Source organism: Lottia gigantea (assembly GCF_000327385.1).
Source record: "Lottia gigantea unplaced genomic scaffold LOTGIsca_17, whole genome shotgun sequence".
Lineage (NCBI taxonomy): Eukaryota > Metazoa > Mollusca > Gastropoda > Lottiidae > Lottia > Lottia gigantea.
This window is the reverse complement of record NW_008708133.1, coordinates 1,057,630-1,078,951: the sequence shown is the minus strand read 5'-3', so window position 1 is coordinate 1,078,951 and position 21,322 is coordinate 1,057,630. Positions and strand designations below refer to the sequence as shown.

Genomic DNA, 21,322 nt, shown 5'->3' with positions numbered 1-21,322 from the left:
GGAATATAACAATGAAATAAGTATGTATACAATTTTGATAATTTTATTTAGACAATCTCTTTAGAATTTCATACGTTACCGTAAAGATAATGCTCAGACACAATGTTTTGTGTGAATAAAAGAATCATTCTCTTTCTCAATTTGTGATGCTGGCTGTCATTCATCAATTATTATTCAGTCACCACATGTCAACATTAAGTCTGTCATGGTTATGAAAACTCCGTATCAAATCTTACAAGAGTAACTCCTGACTATTATCATATATGAGATATGAATTAAGTAAAGCAATCTTTGATGATCAGAAAAATAATAAGTTGTATGTAGATCTACTTGTGTTCATGTAGGGTTGAGAGCCTACATATTATGTTAGTTTGGTTTTATAATAAGATTAGTGTTTGTAAATCTAATGAAGAAGGAAAATATCTTGAAGGAAATAAAAGAGGCTTGATTAGTAAAGACATACACATGGCCAGTGCTTTCATTTAGACTCATCTGAATACAATACACCCTAATACACAAATGTATCAGATTTGAATCTTATTACATAATAATGCACATTGTTATTAAAACTCTGAATTAAGTATTTACATTCTAACCAATGTTCTCTTTTACCAAATTTAGAGGAAATTATGTTACAATTCATATTTAAAGTGCACAATGATTTTGACTCTACAGCTTTATCAATTACAATTACTTACTATCATTATAACTTAATCTTTTATTGCCATTAACATTTTGACCATAGAATATGCTCATTGTGTACACCTCTCTAGCTTTTCAGCTGTCATATTTGGTTAAGCTGGTTGAGACTTTTTACTAGATTGATTATTGAAAAAGGTTCTCCTTAAAAGTGTATGACATTGGAAAATATCAACACAGCAATGCTGAACAGTGCTTGTTGTTTACTACCACAGGGCATGCTAAAATATTTTATATAAGTGGACTAATGAAAAATATCAAATTTGGAAGCATTAGTGGGGGCCAGTCAATTTATATTAAAAAAAATGTAAGGTGTTTATGGTTGAAACTGACATTGTGAGTGATCATGTTGACCTGTAAACTGGTAGTTAATGAGAAGGTTATCAGTGTAATACAATATTATCATACTGCATGATGATATACACTGAATATGACTGCATTTGTCAAAACATTGTTTTTTTTAGTAGTAACCAGACATTGTTGCCATTGGCGTTATTTTAACTCTACAGACTTCTCTTCATTTTTTCGTTATCCATCTTTAACCATAACATTTTAGTAATTCTATCAGGAAGAGCCAAATAATGATTGCTGGTAAAATATTTAAGTTAATATTTATAGCATGTAAGTTTTAAAAGTTAAACCCTGGTTTAAGACAAACTTTACAAATCTATGATAAATGCTATACAGCATGACAAATTTTTACAGTGAATGTTTCATATTTTGATGGATTGTCTCCTTGACTTCATGACTTTGAGATTGAAGTGACGTCCATATTTGTATCTCCATATACTAACTGATATGATGACTGTAAAAATTTCATACTGTATATTTATGTCAATATTATCTACATTAGGGTTTGTCATGTAGAAAATAAGGAAAGGTGTCAAGTGTTTCAGACAAGGATTATCTAATAAGTTGAATAGTATTGTCCAATATAAGACAGCAGTGTACTTAACATATTAACTGCACAGCTAGTGATTCTGCACTGCAGTCCACTTATTTTATAGGGTACAAAGAACACCTCCACAGTTACTTCGGACATAATCATGTTCCACACCATGATTGTGTACATGATTTAATGTTAACTTAAAAATCATTTTATGTACCTTTGAAATAGACAGTTTAAGTAACCTCTTAAGACCTATCTGGTAGTTTGAAGAAAGTGAATTTGGAGTAAAGGTATGTTATTTGTTATTACAGACGTGTTAATTCATTTCTTAAAACACTTGAGTAATAGAAAATGACTAGTCTTCTTATGGGTAAATGTTTGTCATGTTTCTTGAGAAGGATTTAAACCTACTTTGAAAGTGAGTGGCACATTCAGACACTGAATAAAAACTTATACTGCTATTAGGTAATGTCTGCTATGTGACTTTATCAAGAAAGTCAACATTTACTATTATGACACCTTTTTTAAAGTAAATATTTTCAAATTATGAAAATCTATTGGGGTAATTAATCTTGAAATTGAAATAGATATCATGTCAAATTAGTGATTTTTTTTTTTGATTCTTGATGACACTAATAGACAAATGTTGAAAATCTTGCTTTAATGAAATATATTTTATTATGTCTGAAAATCATAGTTGAATGGCTTATGAATTAATTAAGCTTATTTTCTAAATAATTGGATTAGTATATAAGAAATAGTGACCCTTTTGCCATATGCTTCTTGCAGACAATGGAAATTAACTTGAAATCAAGTGTTTCGTCTAGTTCAGTAGTACATAGGTAGTAAACATGACAAGGATGTGATAAGATGAAGGAAATTATGAGGGTGTGACCCTTAAACAATTAATGTTAGGATGTTAATAGCTAGAAGGTTAACCAAATTATCATATATTATATATATATATATATGTATACCAAAATGCTTTTATACTAACCAAATATTTAAATAAGGCTCTGTCTAGTGATTTGTTCCCATAATAATTATAAATGATCCTTTGATATAATCAAACAAAACTAAAAAAGACAAGCTTTGTCTTAATACTGCTTGTTAAGTTGTAAGTCATTCTCTTATACAGTTTTAGTGTTAGTGGTTGGAAAAGTCTATTGTCAAGATGATTTCTAACCTAATAGCTGCGATTTACATTTTTCAAATGTCCCTTATGTGCTGTCAGTGTGATTTATTACATAAAATGTGAAACCTTTTAAAAGACAAATTGCATAAGCAAGGTATTCATGAATTTAGAAGCTGTATGTTGCTAAAGATCAGCCTGTATATTAAAAATATTATTGAAATTCATGTTTCTGTTTTGAAAGGAAAAATACAAATACCACAACTGGATCAGACAAAGAGAAGAAAACCTGTCTATATATTTATGCCTATTAGTATTGTATATATTACAGGTTATTAGTGCATGCTATTTTATATAACTATATGTTAACATGATTTGATATTATATAGGAAATACATACTAGAAATAATAATCATATATCACATCCTTTTAACACTAATGTAACTTATCCATTTATAACTTAATTCTCCTTACAAATTGTAAATTCTGAAATTTCCATTCCTAATATGGTAGTGAATAGGAATTTTTTCTTTATTTCTGTGACACCTAATTACCCTTAATACGAAAAAATATCTGAGCCGTGGGCTTTATCATCTTCAAAATGTCTAGCTGTTACAAACTTTATACTTATACCTTGACTGCAATAGCCACCTTTCTTGCATTGTGGAAGTTTGTTAACGAAGTGATTTAATTGGATTGGTCGCTAGAGAATACAGCTGATCAGAGCCCTCGACAGACACACACAAAGCCTTTATGGTTTCAGCCTTTTTGTCAAAGCCAAAAGCCCATCAAATTTCTGCATTCCCTGATTTAAAATATTGGCTATTGCAGTCAAGATATAAGTAACAAAGTTCAAAATAGCTTGTGAAGGCTTTGATGAGCTTGGCTTAAAACGTAACTAAACCTATTCAAGTGGAATAGCTGCACAATCATATATCTTCGTTGTTATGACATTGAATATGTTTATAGTTTCCTTACTGCATCAAAATCCAATTTACATCTTATACCTGATCAGTAACAACGCAGTTACTTATTTGCCAGGTGGTGCCAATAGAAATCATTATAATTATGACATATCAATGAAATTTAATCATAATTATTATTTAACATATTTTTAATTCTCATTTCAGAAATGATGTTAACAAACTAACCATATCAATGGCATGATATTAACAGAAACTGCATGATGCTTGAAATAATAGGATTCCAGATTGATGCTTCCTCATACTGCTATTAGGATTAGTTGAACTGGATTATGTGCATCATTGAGGATTATTAAACATGTCAGTATGTGACGATTTATTTTGGTAAAGATTTACTAACAAATTGAAAGTATGGATCAAAAGAAATTTGGTGTGAATTTGAAAACTACAGGAATGGATGTAGTTAAAGATAAGCATATTGGGGTAAGTACTGGTTCTACCAGGACAAGCGCCTCTCGTGGAATTCGTACTCCGCTCAAGCCAGCTAATGTTTCAGATTTAAAAGCAATGTTTGATAAATCTGGTGATGGGACTACGACAACTACCAAAACAGAAACAAAACAGGGAGCTGGTATGACTTCTACACAGAAAACAACTGAAACACGAACTGTGACTAGGAGAACTACAAGTAATGTTCAACCTGATGATGTAGATACTGGTGTCAAAGTTGTTTCATTAACACCTGCTCCACGTTCTGTATCCCGAACAACTGGTATTAGGACAGCTGATGAAATATTAGCAAAAGTACGAGCAGAAAGAATGAATGCTTCAGCTTCAGCTCAACCCTCTAGCAGTTTTGTAACAAAACGTACAACTACACGAACTGTGACACAGACTTCTTATGATAGTTTAGATCCAACTTCCAAAATAGTTTCCAAAACTGTGACGACTTCGCATTCAGGACTTCAGGATGATGAGTCCCGTGACAAGGCAAGGGAATATCTGAAATTTAGTCTTGGTAGAGTGGGATCTGGTAAAAGTGTTTCATCACATTCATCAGAGGAAGAAACTTTACATCCATCTAGTCCAAAATCACTACAAATTACCAGCTCAAGAGGCTATAAAAGTGCAGATACAAGTCCAAAAGGATTCAAACCTTCTTCAGAATTTCGTGCTAATATTCATTGTGGTGATGCAAATAGTATTTCTTCAGAACAAACTAGTCCTCGCTCTTTTCGTTCATCGAGTAGTGCCTCTTCTTGGAACAGTCCCAGAAATAGTCCTTCACTTCAGAGACGTTGCGATAGTCGTGTTGAATTACCAGTCAGCCATGAACATACTGGTAGTACTGATGATGATGAAACTGTAGATTCATCATCAATATCAGAAGTTGCCAAAAAGTATGGACTTTCAAGTGTTGGTGCAGCATCAAAAATATCCCCAACTTCTACTGTCACAATTAAAAATGACCTTCGACCTAAACTGTCTAGCGGAACTAAACCTCTAGCTACAGGTGGAACAAAAATACGATTGACAGAAAAGAAATTTGATTTACTTGGAAGCAAACCAAATGAAGATCCTTTAGTTGACAAATCAGGAGAAAAACTGATAAAATTTGATATTACTAGAGATGGTCTTGTGAGTGGATTTTCAGATACAAAAACTCAGCCAGAAAAAACAGAACGAAATGTTGTTAAAAGTAAACTATTGGAACAAAAAAATGCTAAAAACAGTGGCTCATTTGATAAGACTGGCTCCAACAAGGAAGATGTCAAAGTAGTTCGAGAAATAAAAGTTCAGCATATTGACATAAAAAATAAGGTCAAAAACATTGACACCGGTAACGAAATATTTAAAGATACTGTTAAAGTTCAAAAATTGGAACCTAAGGCAAAACCTAGAACAAAAAGTTCTGAACTGGGAAAAAAAGGCTGAGAAACAGGAGAAAAAAGAAGAAAAGAAATCTAAGGCTAAGAAGACAGAAAATGGTAAAGCTTCTGCTAAAGAAAAGAAGAAATCAATTGAAGTTGTACAGGTTACACCTAGTGAAGTGTCTCATACAGATAGTAGTGATGACTCTGTTCAGTTAAAGAAAGGACCATCTAATGACAGAATTACCCGTTTATCAGAAAAATCTGAATTGATTCAAAGGAAAAATTCTGGTGACCGTGTTGCAAACATGTTTGTGCCGCCTGGAGTTGATAAGCGAATTTTTACTAGGAACATGAGTTCAGAACGCTTTGAAAAACTCAAGTTTGATTTTGAGCGCGGTTGTCCAACTGAACATCAAGACAAAGTTGCAAAAGATGCCATTTTGCTTCCACAAGAATTGCCAGAAGTCAAAATTGCACCAAAAGTAGTAAAGTCTGACTCTTTTAAACGGAAAGAGGAATCTATTTTTGCCAGTGGGTTAAAAGTTTCAGATTTTGTGCAACAAATAAATGCAAATAATAAGAAAACTAATGTTGGACGTACATGGAAGAAGAACACAGCTCGTGTACGTAGTGCGTCTGCAAGCACTCCAGGTGAAAATGAATATCATGAAGTGTCTGATGGAGGTTCTAGTGATGGTGGATGTTATTCTGAAGGAGAGGGAATTTATGAATTTGTTCCAGAAAGAGGTAGGTCAAAATTTCATTTCATTTTTTTCGTTAGCTGAACATTTTTCGTTAATTTGATCAGACTAGAGTCCTGAGACGAGGGGCCCTGATTCTCAAAAATTCATATATATATATATATATTTATATATGAAGAAAAACTTACTTTTTATGTTGTCATGAAGTGTCAATTTATGTTTTGCTCTCGTACCTTTATCTATATTTTGAGAAATGGGGTCATGATGCCTTTAATAGTAAGAGTTAAATTATGAATTTTCAGATACTGAAATTACAGAAGAACTGAGTGGTAAAGCACCGTCTCGTAGATTTGGAATTTACAGGTAAATCACATCTGTTTGTCTTTTTGATGGTTTTTTTCTTTTGTACAAAGATTATTTTGAGTTATCAAATTTCTTTCAGATATGTGTGCTAATTCATTTTTTTTTTTTTTTTTGTAATATGTCTTATGTTTCTTTCATGTTCAGTATGGCTTTCTTAAACAATATTACCACAAAAATGTAAGTAAACACAGTATGTCAACCCAAATTTTAGTTTGCTATGCATTACCCTTACTGTTTTGTTGATTTTGATTATTTTTATTTTGAAGCGCATCTTGTGTTTTATAAATTGCATGGGTTGTGGAAGCTTTGGTTGTTGGAATATTTTAATATATGAATGTTTTGTTAAAGAATCTCAGAATACCATTCTTTCCAATTTTAGAATATTATCTAAGAAATCAATTTATCAAGTACTATTTTCACTATTATTGTATCTTGCAATATTGATTACATTCAAATCTAATTTTAGCTTGATTGCAAAAACCTGCTCCATTATAGCTATTTCCATACAAACCTCTAAATTGGAGAACAGACATTGTAAATTGGCAGTCTAAATCTTGTTTAGTATTTCAAGAAGTACAGTCAAGATCAGTTTTTTGTTTGTGTTGAGAGTAAAGGCATTCTTTGTCCATGATTCTAAGAGCTATCATGTCAATTTCTGTCTGGAATTTACATTGACTAGAAGCATGAAAGATCAAGAAAAAGCTGATTTTGTTCAAAATTTATAATCTCTTTTCCTTAACTCCTTTTCCCTTTCTTTGCAAAGAACTACGTTATTATCTCAGTGACAAGATTGTAGATTGTGTATGACAACTGGTATCTTAGATTACCTGGTAGTAGATAATCAATAATGTCACTGCATGTAAAATGACAGTACTAATATTTACTCCATAGTGCATTAACTAGACTGATTATCATAATGCATGACCATAGTTATTGACATTAATTGACTAGCTACCAGTGTTAAACTGACTGTGTTGGAAGCCTGTGGTAGAGGAAGTAATCAAGTTAAAATACTTGTCTATTGGCTTGTTATAAATCATAAATATAGGACAACTGTACTAAACTATTTTTCCCTTTCATTCTGTTGACCTTTGTTTGCTACTGATATTCATCTCTTTCTGTACTGGTTATAAAATATAAATAGTCCTCGCAAAAACACAAAATTATTTACATGTCACTTCGTTTTATATATTTCTTATAGTTATATTTTGAAAACTTTCTCAAAGAAAATATGATGATTATTGTTAAATGATATACATGTATTTGACTTAATTGGTTTGACAATCACAAGCTGTGTCTCTATATTGTATTAACAATTGTTAAATGCCAAAAGACTTTATTTTAGTTGATACAAGTATGAATGAAATGAATGGAGTTTTATGTTGAATCAAATTGAAAAAAATGTTTGCATGTATGTTAGTATAAATACAGTATTTGAAATTTTATACCGGACATAATAAAAATGCGATATTTTCAATTGAAAAATTGCATTTAAAATCCATCAATTTAGTACTTAAATTTGCCATTTTCTCACCTTCATTGGTAATACAGGTTAACAACTAGCTAAGAATAGTTTATGTGACTTGATCATCCAGACCTTGCATATCTTCTCTAGGTCCTAGATGATCTAGACTATGTTATTGTTGTTCCGAACTTTTTTGCTTTCCGAGGCGAGAAATGTCAATCCGTTACGCCAAAAAGAACATTTTTCAAAAATACACAACTTTGAAGTCTATTGGAAATATTAACGGTCAGAATCCCTGATAATTCATGATCAACAACAAGAATGAAATTGTGCCGAACATTTGCCTAAATGGTACCAGACAATGTCCTTGTCCGGATGCTTATTTCAAGCCTTGATTGACTTACACCATATATGATCACATATTCCTTGGACTTAGTTGATAATGGTTTAATAATTTGGTTTTTGTTTTTCATTATTAGTTTAATGCATTTTGTTAATGATGTTATTAACTTTTTAATTTGTTCAATCACTAAGTTCATGATGTATTCAGAAAGTGTAACTATATGTTTTGATTTTGGAATGGTTCAAAACAATCAAGATCACTGTGGAAAAATTAAACCCATATGTTATCTTTTTATACGCCCACATGAAATTAGGGCGTATATCGTCGTCACCCACGTCCATAAACACTCTTAAAGGCACAATTTTGATGAAATTTTGTGAAATTTGTTATGAATGAAAATCAAAAAAATCAAAAAATGTTTTTTAGAAGTTACTGACTTAGTTCTTAAAAAGACATTAATTTTGCTTGTAAACACTAAAAGGCACGATTCTTGCCGATTTTGACAAAACTTGGTTATGTTATTCAGTATCAGCTTAAAAGGTTCAAAAGAAGTGTATGACTGAAGGTTGAATATTTCATACTCATGATTGTTACTGCCAAATATTTATATTCAAAATCAGTTGCCAATGTCAATGAGCGTATATTACCTATATTACCTAAAGCTATCTTTACAACAAATTGATAGAAATGATAAGCTTAAGATTTTATTTAGCTTGCTATGCATTTTAGCTGAGATATAATCTCACATCAAATGGATGATATCTGGAAACTTGTTTCTTTTTAGCAGAAACTGACAATTTGAAATGTCATATTTTTCAGAAAACAAAAGACAGCAAATAAGAAGGCTAGTTTTAAAGTGAAAAGTAAGAGTAATTCATTAACAAGAAATAAGAAAGCACCAGGATTATCTAAATCTGCTTCTTTGGAGGATAATCTCAGTCAAGATGTAAGTATTGTCTTTTATCTCAATATCAACAAAAGTCAGTGAAGACAGGGATTGTCAGAAAAAATCTATGCTTTGAAACTTTAGAGAACATTGTATATTTGTATCCATTTTTTCTGTTTAACCAGCTAACAGATTGCATTATGCACAGTTGTCTGTAGTAAGAATGTTGTATGTTGCAAGCATCACATTATGAAACCAAATTATGTGTCCAGATTTAAATCACCATTATAGAAAAACTCAATATGTTTATGAGTGACAAACATACAATCAAATCAACGGCATATATTAAAAAATTTTTTAAGGAAAATTTGCAGGCCTTCAAGAAATAATTTTAAATGCAAATTGTGATAAAAATTGTGTTTATGACTGTTTCTGAAGATAACACTGTTGGTTTTGAGATATTAGACTTTTTAACAGGATGAAAATGTCTTTTCGAAATTTTAGATTGTTCAGAATTTTACCTGCCAACAGATCAAAGGAAAAACATGTTGAAAAAACATCTATAAGAAAACATGTTTAAAAAACATCTATTAGGTGCATTCCATGATAACTGACGCAACATTCAGAGAAAAAAAAAAAAAAGATCATTTTCGGTGGAATGCACCTAATAAGAAAATTTGGTTCTCAATATTCATCTGTTTTTTTTTATGCCAAGATCCATTAGTTTAATTTAGAAATGTATAAACATACGGTTATCAGATGATCTAACTAGTACATCTTCTTATTATGGTTCACCCATTTTATCTCAACTGGACAACTGACCAATGTGTTTTCTTTCATGAACATGTTACTGTATTTGTATAAGAATAGATCAAAAGATATAAGATTTACTGTAATGTTGTATGGCTATGTGTTGAATATTTTTTTTTCATTTTGTTCAGCACTATTAACCTACTTGTTATAATTCTATGTAACATGTGAAAACTAAAGGAATTAGGCACAAATGGAACTGTAATCTGTGATTGTAGTTGTCAGTTGCCTTAAATGAGCAAGTGTGCCTTTTTTGGGTTGATTTGAGTCTGGAAAATGGTATTCAGAAGTACTAAAAATGTACGAAAATTGCATAATTCCGTCAAAACTAGGAATTCCTTTTCTTTTTTGTATAGATGTCTTATCTATGGCAGTGTCTGAAGAACACTTTCAAACTCGGATAATACTGGACACACATGGATGTGAAGGCTCAAATCTTGACAATGAGCTGTGAACACTATTACGCGCAAATAGATGGTATTATATCAATACCTCATTTGAAAATTAAAGATGTTGTTTTCATAATTGGAAAACCACACTTTTACATATGAATTTTCATAAGAATTTTCTTGAAACTAAAGTTTGACCAATGGTTCCTTAGTCTCAGAAATGGGAATATTTTAGCTAAGCTAATCATTAATAGTGTTCACAGTTCACAGTCAATATCTGAGCCTTCAAATCCATGGTGTGTTTGAAAGTTAAAATGAAGACCCATCTTTTCTATCATATATAAAGATAAAACATACAAGCTTAATATAGAAATAGTTCTAGTTTTTATATATTCAGGACCCACATCAACCCCCCCAAAATGGAAAAACATGGCTTTTAAATCAGTTACATAAAAAGGTAGTTATATTTGCCACTAGTAAAAGATAAACTAGTCTAACATGATTATGAGGTTATGATATATACGTACTAAGTGGCCCACAACTGACTTTAATAAATTTTATGCTAGATTTTATCTAGTCCTAAATTTCACACTGAGTATCAAATGCAAATCAACTCTCCATGACCTGGGGCATGGTCAAATCTGTGAAATATTTTTAAAAATGTTTGAAGTATACAGTTGAAACATCAACAAAATTCCCTATGTTACATTAGATTCTCCCTTTGTTGTACCGTACTGAGAGTAAATTTTAGATATTAAATGATAAATGCATGATTTATGTGTATTCTTGTCACAAAGTTGAAGTTGTTATTAAATTAAAACATTAGGAGGTATTTAAGGACCAAGTCATACTAAATGTTAGAATTGTGACCCCCTAACAATGATTTTAACTGTGTTGAGTAGATAGTAGACATTCCTGACCTAGTGTTTGTTTGCTATAGATGATAATATAATTTATTGCAGGGCGTTCGTAAGCGAACGCCCTGCTTTGTTTTCAAATTGATTTTTTTTTTTTTTTTTTTCGTCTACGGCAGGCCGGTTTTCTCGGCAACGGCAATAGGTACGGGAAAACGGACTTCATGGCGTTTTGTAACTCGTGGCTAATCACAGTTTAAATGTAAAACGAAAATTATCTGAGCAACATTGCGCAACGTTGCAACAAACGGAAAATGGACTCTAGAGGGAGTGTTTATCCACCGATTTTGATCGGGTTTTCTGCATCGTATTTCTTGTAACAAAGGACAAATGATAGCAGTTGAAAATTTTCGATTTTCGAAAATTCGTTTCATACTTTTTTTGCCGAAATTAATCGAAAAATACTATTTCGGTTGTTATCGGACGGATTGACTTGAAACTTACGTGGTGTAGACCGCCAGCATAGAGACATAAAAGTACACATTCAATTTTTTTTTATCACTTCCGGTTTTGATGTTAGTACTTCCGGTGGTATCACTTTCAGTGGATTTGAATTATGTCAAAAATAACATATACATTATTTTAGCAGCCTTAATACAAATTTATTAAACTAAAAAAATCCGCACCGGAAGTAACATTTTGGTTTGCCTCATTTTGCAGAAATTGCTATTCAGAGGCCATTTTTAATCCGATTTTCGTAACTTTTGTGTCAAACGATACGTTTAATGTCTGTCTACAATCCTTAGGCAGCATAATTTTGATTTTCGGTTTTACCTTTTTTGTACGACTGGATGTTTTTTTTCAAAGTTTGAACTCGTATATTTTATGACCTTGACCTTTGATGACCTTCATATTTACTATGATGATAATTTGTGACCTTGTCTGTCTGATGACCTTTTGACCTTTGGGGTCAGACAACTCTTTCCGATTTTACAGGGGTCTAAAAATGGACCATTTTGAGTCTTTGCGGTGCTATATCTCGGTCCCTAATAGAGATGTGGCGATAATTCTTTCGATTTTGTAATGTAGAGATTCTGAGCTTTCCAATGATATAAAACATGCAGGCCTTACATGCAAATTCAAAACCTCATTCACTTAACATGGGACTATTATTAGATAAATCGGCTAATTAGATTAACCCGGCTGTCAACCCCAATATAAATCAAAGTTTAAGTAGTTTTAAAGACACCCTCCCTTCTATATTTCTTTAAAATGTTTTGTGTCCAGTTAAGGTATATAAATAAGCTCTAGGATGGATTGAACAGTGTTATACTGTAAGTTGAGCTTACGAAAGCACATTTAAGGCATACCCCCACTTAATTTTCCAACTTTCTTATTTCTTACCCGATTTTCACCAAACTTGGTATGTATGTGTATAATCCAATTCTAAATTTGATGGATATATCGAATTTGCTTAGTGCGCATGCGCATTACTAACTTTCTTATTTCTTATCCGAATTTCACCAAATATGGTATGCATGTGTATAATCGGAGTCTAAATTTGATGAAAATATAGAATATTTGTTGTGCGCATGCGCATTACCAACTTGCTTATTTCTTATCTGAATTTCACCAAACTTGATATGTATGTATATAATCGAAGTCTAAATTTGATGGAAATATTGAATTTTTGTTGTGCGCATGCACATTACTAACTTTCTTATTTTTTATCCGAATTTCACCAAACTTGGTATGTATGTGTATAATTCAATTCTTAATTTGATGGAAATATTGCATTTTTGTTGTGCGCATGCGCGTTACCAAATTTTTTTATTCCTTATCCGGATTTCGTCAAACTTGGTCTTTATAAATTGACAAATATTATTTTATTCCTAGTCAATATACTTTAGGCTCCAGGCACTTTTGGATATTTGCATTAAGAGATTCAGAAAAGTATTTACATCAATGTAATTGCAATAGACCATCTTCGTATGTACTTGAATGTCGTAACCCGCCCTGCATCAGTACTGTTATTAGAACAGTTCTAGTTTATTTTATTATCGTCATTATTCAAATAAAGTTAAGGTCAATCCAACTTTATTCATGTTGGTTTAAAAACTATTGTTATTTTCATTTTTACTCGAAATAATGATAGTCAAAGGCACATAAATTTGATTTTTGAAAATGGAATCCTCTCAAAATATAGATTTAATAGTACTGAACTAAGTCTATGTAAACCTATTTATTTGTACATGAAGACTGAGATATTCAGGTTATTATAAACAAGTAATTTGATTTTTTTTGTAAGTACTTTAACCAATCTATAAATAATTTCAACTATCACAACCTATTGGTAAGTTTAAAACAACATAATATAATCATAGTCTAAGATCATAAGTCTATTTTAATAGATAAGGCATTTAGATATGAATCATTTACATTCACATTTGTGATGGAAGACTTATAGATTAGATTATAACCACCATATAGGTCATTGATGAAGGTGTGCTAAGAAAATTAGTGATAGTAGGTCGCTTAGATTGCAGAATCCTCTTTGCAAATATATTAACCTTTCACATTCCTAATAATTACAGATAGAAGCACTAGGGCCATAACAAACAAAAAATGCTATTTGACTTTAAAGTCAGTTATGTCTTTCATTGCAACACTTTCAAATGATAACAACTTTACCGTAAACATCCTATTCATATAAGTATTTCTTTTTTCAAATTCGACATGAAGCATTTTGATATTTGCCTTAATTTAGTTATGGCCATGAAAATATTTATGAATTGAATCAGGTGAATAAAACAAAAATGAATATAGGGAAGTTGCAACTGCCAACTGCTTTAATTCAGAATGATTGTTATTTTTAATTTGCTGCCTCAAATCATTGTCAAACTATTGACCAGAAACTGATGAATAACTCTCGTGAGTTGTTATCAGTGATCTAGTGATTTCAATATTCAGTTGTTTTTCTCAAAAATGATGTTACTAGGATTTATTTATTCGTAATTAGGCAGACCAAATCCTACTAATAAAGTTATTAATCTTAATAACATCAATCATAACTGTATTTTTTGGGATCAATTCTGGAGGCTAGAGAGATCAGAGATTCTTTATGGAAATATAAATACTGTATTTATAGAGAGATCAGAGAATCTTTATGGAAATATAAATACTGTATTTATAGAGAGGTCAAAAAATCTTCATGTTAATATAAATATTGTATTTATAGAGAGATCAGAGATTGTTTATGGAAATATAAATACTCTATTTATAGAGAGGTCAAAAAATCTTCATGTTAATATAAATATTATATTTATAGAGAGATCAGAGATTCTTTATGGAGGTATAAATACTGTATTTATAGAGAGGTCAAAAAATCTTCATGTTAATATAAATATTGTATTTATAGAGAGATCAGAGAATCTTTTTGGAAATATAAATAATGTATATATAGAGAGATCAGAGAATCTTTATGGAAATATAAATACTGTATTTATAGAGAGGTCAAAAAATCTTCATGTTAATATAAATATTGTATTTATAGAGAGATCAGAGATTCTTTATGGAAATATAAATACTCTATTTATAGAGAGGTCAAAAAATCTTCATGTTAATATAAATATTATATTTATAGAGAGATCAGAGATTCTTTATGGAGGTATAAATACTGTATTTATAGAGAGGTCAAAAAATCTTCATGTTAATATAAATATTATATTTATAGAGAGATCAGAGATTCTTTATGGAGGTATAAATACTGTATTTATAGAGAGGTCAAAAAATCTTCATGTTAATATAAATATTGTATTTATAGAGAGATCAGAGATTCTTTATGGAAATATAAATACTCTATTTATAGAGAGGTCAAAAAATCTTCATGTTAATATAAATATTGTATGTATAGAGAGATCAGAGTATCTTTATGGAAATATAAATATTATATTTATAGGGAGATAAAAAAATCTTCATGTTAATATAAATATTGTATTTATAGAGAGATCAGAGATTCTGTATGGAAATATAAATACTGTATTTATAGAGAGGTCAAAAAATCTTCATGTTAATATAAATATTGTATTTATAGAGAGATCAGAGAATCTTTTTGGACATATAAATACTGTATTTATACAGAGGTCAAAAAATCTTCATGTTAATATAAATATTGTATTTATAGACAGATCAGAGATTCTTTATGGAAATATAAATACTGTATTTATAGAGAGGGCAAAAAATCTTCATGTTAATATAAATATTGTATTTATAGAGAGACCAGAGAATCTTTATGGACATATAAATACTGTTTTTATAGAGAGATCAAAAAATCTTCATGTTAATATAAATATTGTATTTATAGAGAGATCAGAGAATCTTTATGGAAATATAAATACTGTATTTATAGAGAGATAACAAAAATCTTCATGTTAATATAAATATTGTATTTATAGAGAGATCAGAGAATCTTTATGGAAATATAAATATTGTATATATAGAGAGATCAGAGAATAAAAATCTTCATGTTAATATAAATATTGTATTTATAGAGAGATCAGAGAATCTTTATGGAAATATAAATATTGTATATATAGAGAGATCAGAGAATCTTTTTGGAAGTATAAATACTGTATTTATAGAAAGATTAAAAAATCTTCATGTTAATATAAATATTGTATTTATAGAGAGATCAGAGAATCTTTATGGAAATATAAATACTGTATTTATAGAGAGATAAAAAAATCTTCATGTTAATATAAATATTTTATTTATAGAGAGATCAGAGAATCTTTATGGAAATATAAATACTGTATTTATAGAGAGATCAAAAGATCTTCATGTTAATATAAATATTGTATTTATAGAGAGATCAGAGAATCTTTTTGGAAGTATAAATACTGTATTTATAGAGAGATCAAAAAATCTTCATGTTAATATAAATATTGTATGTATAGAGAGATCAGAGTATCTTTATGGAAATATAAATATTGTATTTATAGAGAGATCAGAGAATCTTTATGGAAATAAAAATATTGTATTTATAGAGAGATCAGAGAATCTGTATGGAAATATAAATATTAGAGAGATCAGAGAATCTTTATGGAAATATAAATATTGTATTTATAGAGAGATCAGAGATTCTTTATGGAAATATAGATACTGTATTTATAGAGAGGGCAAAAAATCTTCATGTTAATATAAATATTGTATTTATAGAGAGATCAGAGAATCTTTTTGGAGGTATAAATACTGTATTTATAGAGAGGTCAAAAAATCTTCATGTTAATATAAATATTGTATTTATAGAGAGACCAGAGAATCTTTATGGACATATAAATACTGTTTTTATAGAGAGATCAAAAAATCTTCATGTTAATATAAATATTGTATTTATAGAGAGATCAGAGAATCTTTATGGAGGTATAAATACTGTATTTATAAAGAGAACAAAAAAACTTCATGTTAATATAAATATTGTATTTATAGAGAAACCAGAGAATCTTTATGGAAATATAAATACTGTATTTATAGAGAGGTCAACAAATCTTCATGTTAATATAAATATTATATTTATAGAGAGATCAGAGAATCTTTTTGGAAATATAAATACTGTATTTATAGAGAGATCAAAAAATCTTCATGTTAATATAAATATTGTATTTTAGAGAGATCAGAGAATCTTTATGGAGGTATAAATACTGTATTTATAGAGAGGTCAAAAAATCTTCATGTTAATATAAATATTGTATTTATAGAGAGATCAGAGAATCTTTTTGGAAGTATAAATACTGTATTTATAGAGAGATCAAAAAATCTTCATGTTAATATAAATATTGTATTTATAGAGAGACCAGAGAATCTTTATGGACATATAAATACTGTTTTTATAGAGAGATAAAAAAATCTTCATGTTAATATAAATATTTTATTTATAGAGAGATCAGAGAATCTTTTTGGAGGTATGAATACTGTATTTATAGAGAGATAAAAAGATCTTCATGTTAATATAAATATTGTATTTATAGAGAGATCAGAGAGAAGTTGAAGAAGACTGGGAAACAGATAGTAATAGTACCACTTATGAACCAGTAGATGATGAAAATCTGTATGAAGAAGCTGGATTCGATTCAGATACTGATTCCAAATCTCATAAAAAGAAATCCAAAGATAAGGAAGGCAAGAGTTTTGGTGACAGAATTTCATCTCAAGCTTCCAATGTTTTGAATAAATTTACTAAGTTTGGTAAAGGACGCTCAAAGGGTATAGATTCTGGTGTGTCTGCTACAGACTCTGATGCTGATATGATAGAAGAATCAACAAGTGAAGAAATTGGTAAAATCTGCTCTCTTTCAAGAAGTAGTAGTGAGAGAAGTAGTGGAAAGAGAACCAGAGAACTGATGAATGATGCTAAGAACTTGAGAATGTCTGAAGACGAGGGAACATCCTCACCTACACCACCTCCATTACCCCCACCCTTACCTCCCAGAGCAGGAGGTGTGGATAATTTACCTCCTCTACCACCTAGAAATACTGATGCTAGATTATCATTAGAAACTGTTATACCTGTAGCTCCTGTATCTCAGTCTACTGGTGATCTCAGGTAAGTTTCACATCTTTTGCTTATGTTTCCAATCTGTTATGTTGTATTTTTATGTTCAAAACACTTTGAAGGGGCAGTATGCAAAATTTTCATTACAAACTATGTCGTAAATTATACCTGAAAATATTTCTGTATCTACCTGTTCAAATTTGCGTTTATTTTACTTAAATCTGTACAAAAGTTTTTTAACAGCTTCCAAAAGCATAACAAACTTAAAAAGTTTACTCAAAATTTACAGAAAAGTGTTGGCAATTAAAGATTAACGGCTTGGTTTTTTAGTTAAAACTTTCAGATATGTTAAGGGACAAATTTCAAATTTTGGGGTATTGTTTTCACAAATTTTAGATTTTGGGGTATTGTTTTCACAAATTTGAGAAAAATATTTTTCTACCACCAAAAAAAAGGGGATGCCCCTTAAAGCAAGAATAAAAAAAAACTTTTGTTAGACACAGTATAGGTATTAGGTACAAGTATTTCATTTAATAAGTTTTTTGGTAAATCTCTGAAATGGTTTCTGTAGAACCAGTGAAATACAGTCAAAATAAACCATGTACATTCTTAGTTTGATCTTTCATTTCATTGAGTTATTTTCAGCAGGAAAAAAGGTTTTGGTAAAGATAGTTATTTATTTGGTCAGCAGATGAAATCCTCATCAGTTGGAGATGTAACAGATAGTATGTCTGAAGGTATTGTATTTTAGAAATATAAACCCATTATCACTCTTCATCTTTGCATATGATTGCAGATTGCATGAAAGTGGTGTAAGAATATTTAAATGAACTATTAATTTTCAAATTAAAGTGTGATCACAATTTGATTTATGAAGGTCTTTATCTTAAAATGTTCAACATTATATATAATATATTTTACAGCAAGTGAACCCTATGTAGATTATGATCCTGCTGTTAACAAATTAAACAGAAAGGAGTAAGTATAATTGTTATATTTACTTTCTAGTCTTATTGTTTCATTTATCATCAAATTTCATTCAAGGTATATTTTACCAGTATATTTTTATTGTACATACAATTTGCTATAAATATATATATTTTAAGCTTGGACATTTCAGTATATAACCATGATTAAATATATAAGCATGAAATATTCATTGCATTATTATTTATTTCTATTAGCAAATCAAAAAATTCATTAAAAAAGAGAAAATCTTCTAGTGTATTTCGGTAAGTAAAGTGTATAATGATGTCCCAGCATGTTGATTATCCCTACTTGATGTACATTTTTAATTTTTGATTTATTTTTCTGTTTGTGATTCAGATTTTTTCAAATAAATTTAAGTTTTCAAGGTAATTGCCAACATAATAGATTTGGGTAACAGGGCTGAATATTTTCTATTCCTTTTGAAGCTGTAAAAATGAATCATGAAATAGCAAAAGGTCGATTTAACTAAAAAGAATAAAGAAACCGGTTATTTGATATCAAGTGACATAAGCCAATCATAACTGCATTACCTAATATAATAAATTAAAGTTTTTTTTCCGAGGAAAAGGTGTTTTCGATCAAATACTATTCATAAGCTCAGGCATTAGATTTTCATATAATTTATTATTATTTTTAAGGATGGTATATTCATTATCAATATTTTTTGGTGGATGTCATATCAATATATTTATATTTGTTTTTTATATTTATTTCTTTAAAACTATTCCATTTATTACTTTATTTATTTTATATTAGGTTGGACTGGGTTTATCCACTTCTTTCACAATTTATAGTGTAATTATTTTGAAGTTTTTTGGATTGTTCTTGTGTAGCTTGACATTGGTAGTAATATAGCTTGCACTGCACGTATATTAAAGGAATAATACGTCTAAGAATGAATATAAAATTGTCAAACTTGGCAAATTCGAGATTGTATTCATCAGACATACCTGGTGTCATAATTATACAACAGATTCCCTGTATAAGAATATAAATCAATAAAATTAAGTAATTATCAGTAAAACTATGAGTGAAACGCTAAATAATTACTCAGCTTTTGAGGATTATGGAAGATTTACATAATCTGTAATAGTGACTTGTAAGGTAACATTTAACAGTATCTTGGTGGTTGGTTTGGATATTTAAGGGACAGGTGCACCATTTTGGGGAGTTGATTTTAATCTTGAATATATGTAAATAGTCTTCAGAAGTACTAGAAATGTATGAAAATCATATAATTCCTTTAGAAATACTTCAGACTAAGAATTTTAGTCACTTTTCCTATAGATGTCTTTTCAATATATCACAGAGTATCTTAAATTGTCATTTTAACATTCAATCGCTGATTTTTCTGGACACGCATGGATTTTAAGGCTGAAATTTAGACAGCTTTGAACACTATGACTGATTGGTTTAACTAAAAAATTCTGGTTTCTGAGACTAAAGTAAAAAGAATGGCCTACCTATCCCTTTAGACACCTGTGCTGAAAATGGTAAATTATTTAATCATTTAGACAATCTATTCATGTGTAATGTGAAGGGTTGTCAGTATTTGAGGCCGATTTTCAGATTACTGCACATTTGCCACTTTTTTCACAAACATAGGATTTTGGGTTTATAATCATTTATGAAATTAGTTGTATTTTCAAAGGAAAATCCCAACATGACTGACAATGATTATGGTCTTTAGTTATAGTCTTAAGTCTATATATTAAATGAGACAATGAGAGCCATGATTGAATGACTTTTGACTTATTATAGATTCAGACTCTGTAAAATTTGAGCATGTTTCTTTTGAAAAGACTAATAACAAAAAGTGAATTCATCAGAATTAGTTTAGATAGATGAGATAGAGGTAATGTGATAGTGTATGTAGGTGTAACAGGTGCATGTTGACTTGACCTAGTTAAGTAGGTATAGATTATGCATCACTGATTCACTTCACTCATCCTTTTGTCAATATATTAACTTAGAGTTTGTTTGATATTAGCACTGATATCACAATTACAGACAGTGTCCTCTTTTCAACTGAAAAGAAGAGATTAAACATGGTTTAGATATCCTAAGTGAAAAATAAGATTGTTGTTTGAAAATGGAAAATATAGATTGTTTTTAACATTCCTTGGTTTACCATGAAATCATGAATTTTTGTGGATCTATGGATTTATATCCCTATGAAATATGATGTGTTAATTGTTGTAAGTCAGATTAAGGGAATAGTCAGCTTTGAAAATTGGTTATCAATGATGATTAAATAAAATTATTCTATAGAATTTTGTGGTTGTTTACAACACAGTTTGTCTAAAAAATCAGATTATTGTCACCATCCATGTATGGAAGCCACCATTTTCTTCATGTCATTGGCACTGTCTGCTAAATTCACTCTTAAAGATAGATTATTCAATGGCTCAATTCAATAATGTTATATGCCAGTCATATTGCTTTGTTTACATT

At 29.9% G+C, this 21,322-nt stretch overlaps 2 protein-coding genes across 2 annotated transcripts in view; one reads left to right on the top strand and one right to left on the bottom strand.

The window, feature by feature from the left end:
- The window catches only part of LOTGIDRAFT_231056 (hypothetical protein), a gene marked incomplete at its 5' end in the record, with an annotated part of 2,216 nt that extends 1,460 nt beyond the window's left edge, over window positions 1-756 (bottom strand). The window contains one exon of the mRNA XM_009051633.1: window positions 699-756. Within this exon, the coding sequence (XP_009049881.1) occupies window positions 699-756 (58 nt within the window). The remainder of the gene's footprint in view (window positions 1-698) is intronic.
- Window positions 757-4,054: 3,298 nt separating this feature from the next.
- LOTGIDRAFT_158474 (hypothetical protein) lies at window positions 4,055-10,961 on the top strand (the record flags this gene model as incomplete). Its single annotated transcript, XM_009051632.1, has 5 exons — window positions 4,055-5,464; window positions 5,502-6,264; window positions 6,521-6,581; window positions 9,209-9,335; window positions 10,872-10,961. The coding sequence occupies 5 exons, from the start codon at window positions 4,055-4,057 to the stop codon at window positions 10,959-10,961; spliced, it is 2,451 nt and encodes an 816-aa protein (XP_009049880.1).
- Between the last annotated feature and the right edge of the window lie 10,361 nt (window positions 10,962-21,322).